This window comes from Penaeus monodon, chromosome 25 (genome assembly GCF_015228065.2).
Source record: "Penaeus monodon isolate SGIC_2016 chromosome 25, NSTDA_Pmon_1, whole genome shotgun sequence".
NCBI lineage: Eukaryota > Metazoa > Arthropoda > Malacostraca > Decapoda > Penaeidae > Penaeus > Penaeus monodon.
The window spans coordinates 34,894,172-34,894,483 of NC_051410.1; the positions used below are offsets into that span (position 1 = coordinate 34,894,172).

Sequence of the window (312 nt, forward strand, 5' to 3'; positions counted from 1 at the left end):
GCTCAGAGAACCATTTTCTTGCAGCTCGGAGAGGGAGAGAAAATTCCCAACCCACTCACCGTATCTTGGCTTAGGCTGAACGTACCTTATTTCTACACCAAGACCTTCCCAAGGACACGGACCGTGACCCATCGCCTCGCCCTCAGCTCCGGCAGGTACCTGGTCATCCCTTGCACACCCAGGCCGGACCAAGAGGCAGAGTTCCTTCTTCGGGTTTTCTGTGAGAAGCTCGTTAAGATGGAGTGAGTGTTCGAGGGCCGTTTAGTGTTGTTGTGTGATGTGATAAAGATAAGAAAATCTGCCCCTGCTTTT

General features: G+C 51.9%; 1 protein-coding gene across 1 annotated transcript in view; it reads left to right on the forward strand.

The window, feature by feature from the left end:
* Positions 1-312, forward strand: part of LOC119589184 (calpain-B-like) — a gene marked incomplete at its 5' end in the record, with an annotated part of 12,659 nt that overhangs the window by 8,496 nt on the left and 3,851 nt on the right. Inside the window, 1 exon segment of the mRNA XM_037937780.1 lies at positions 25-242. Within this exon segment, the coding sequence (XP_037793708.1) occupies positions 25-242 (218 nt within the window).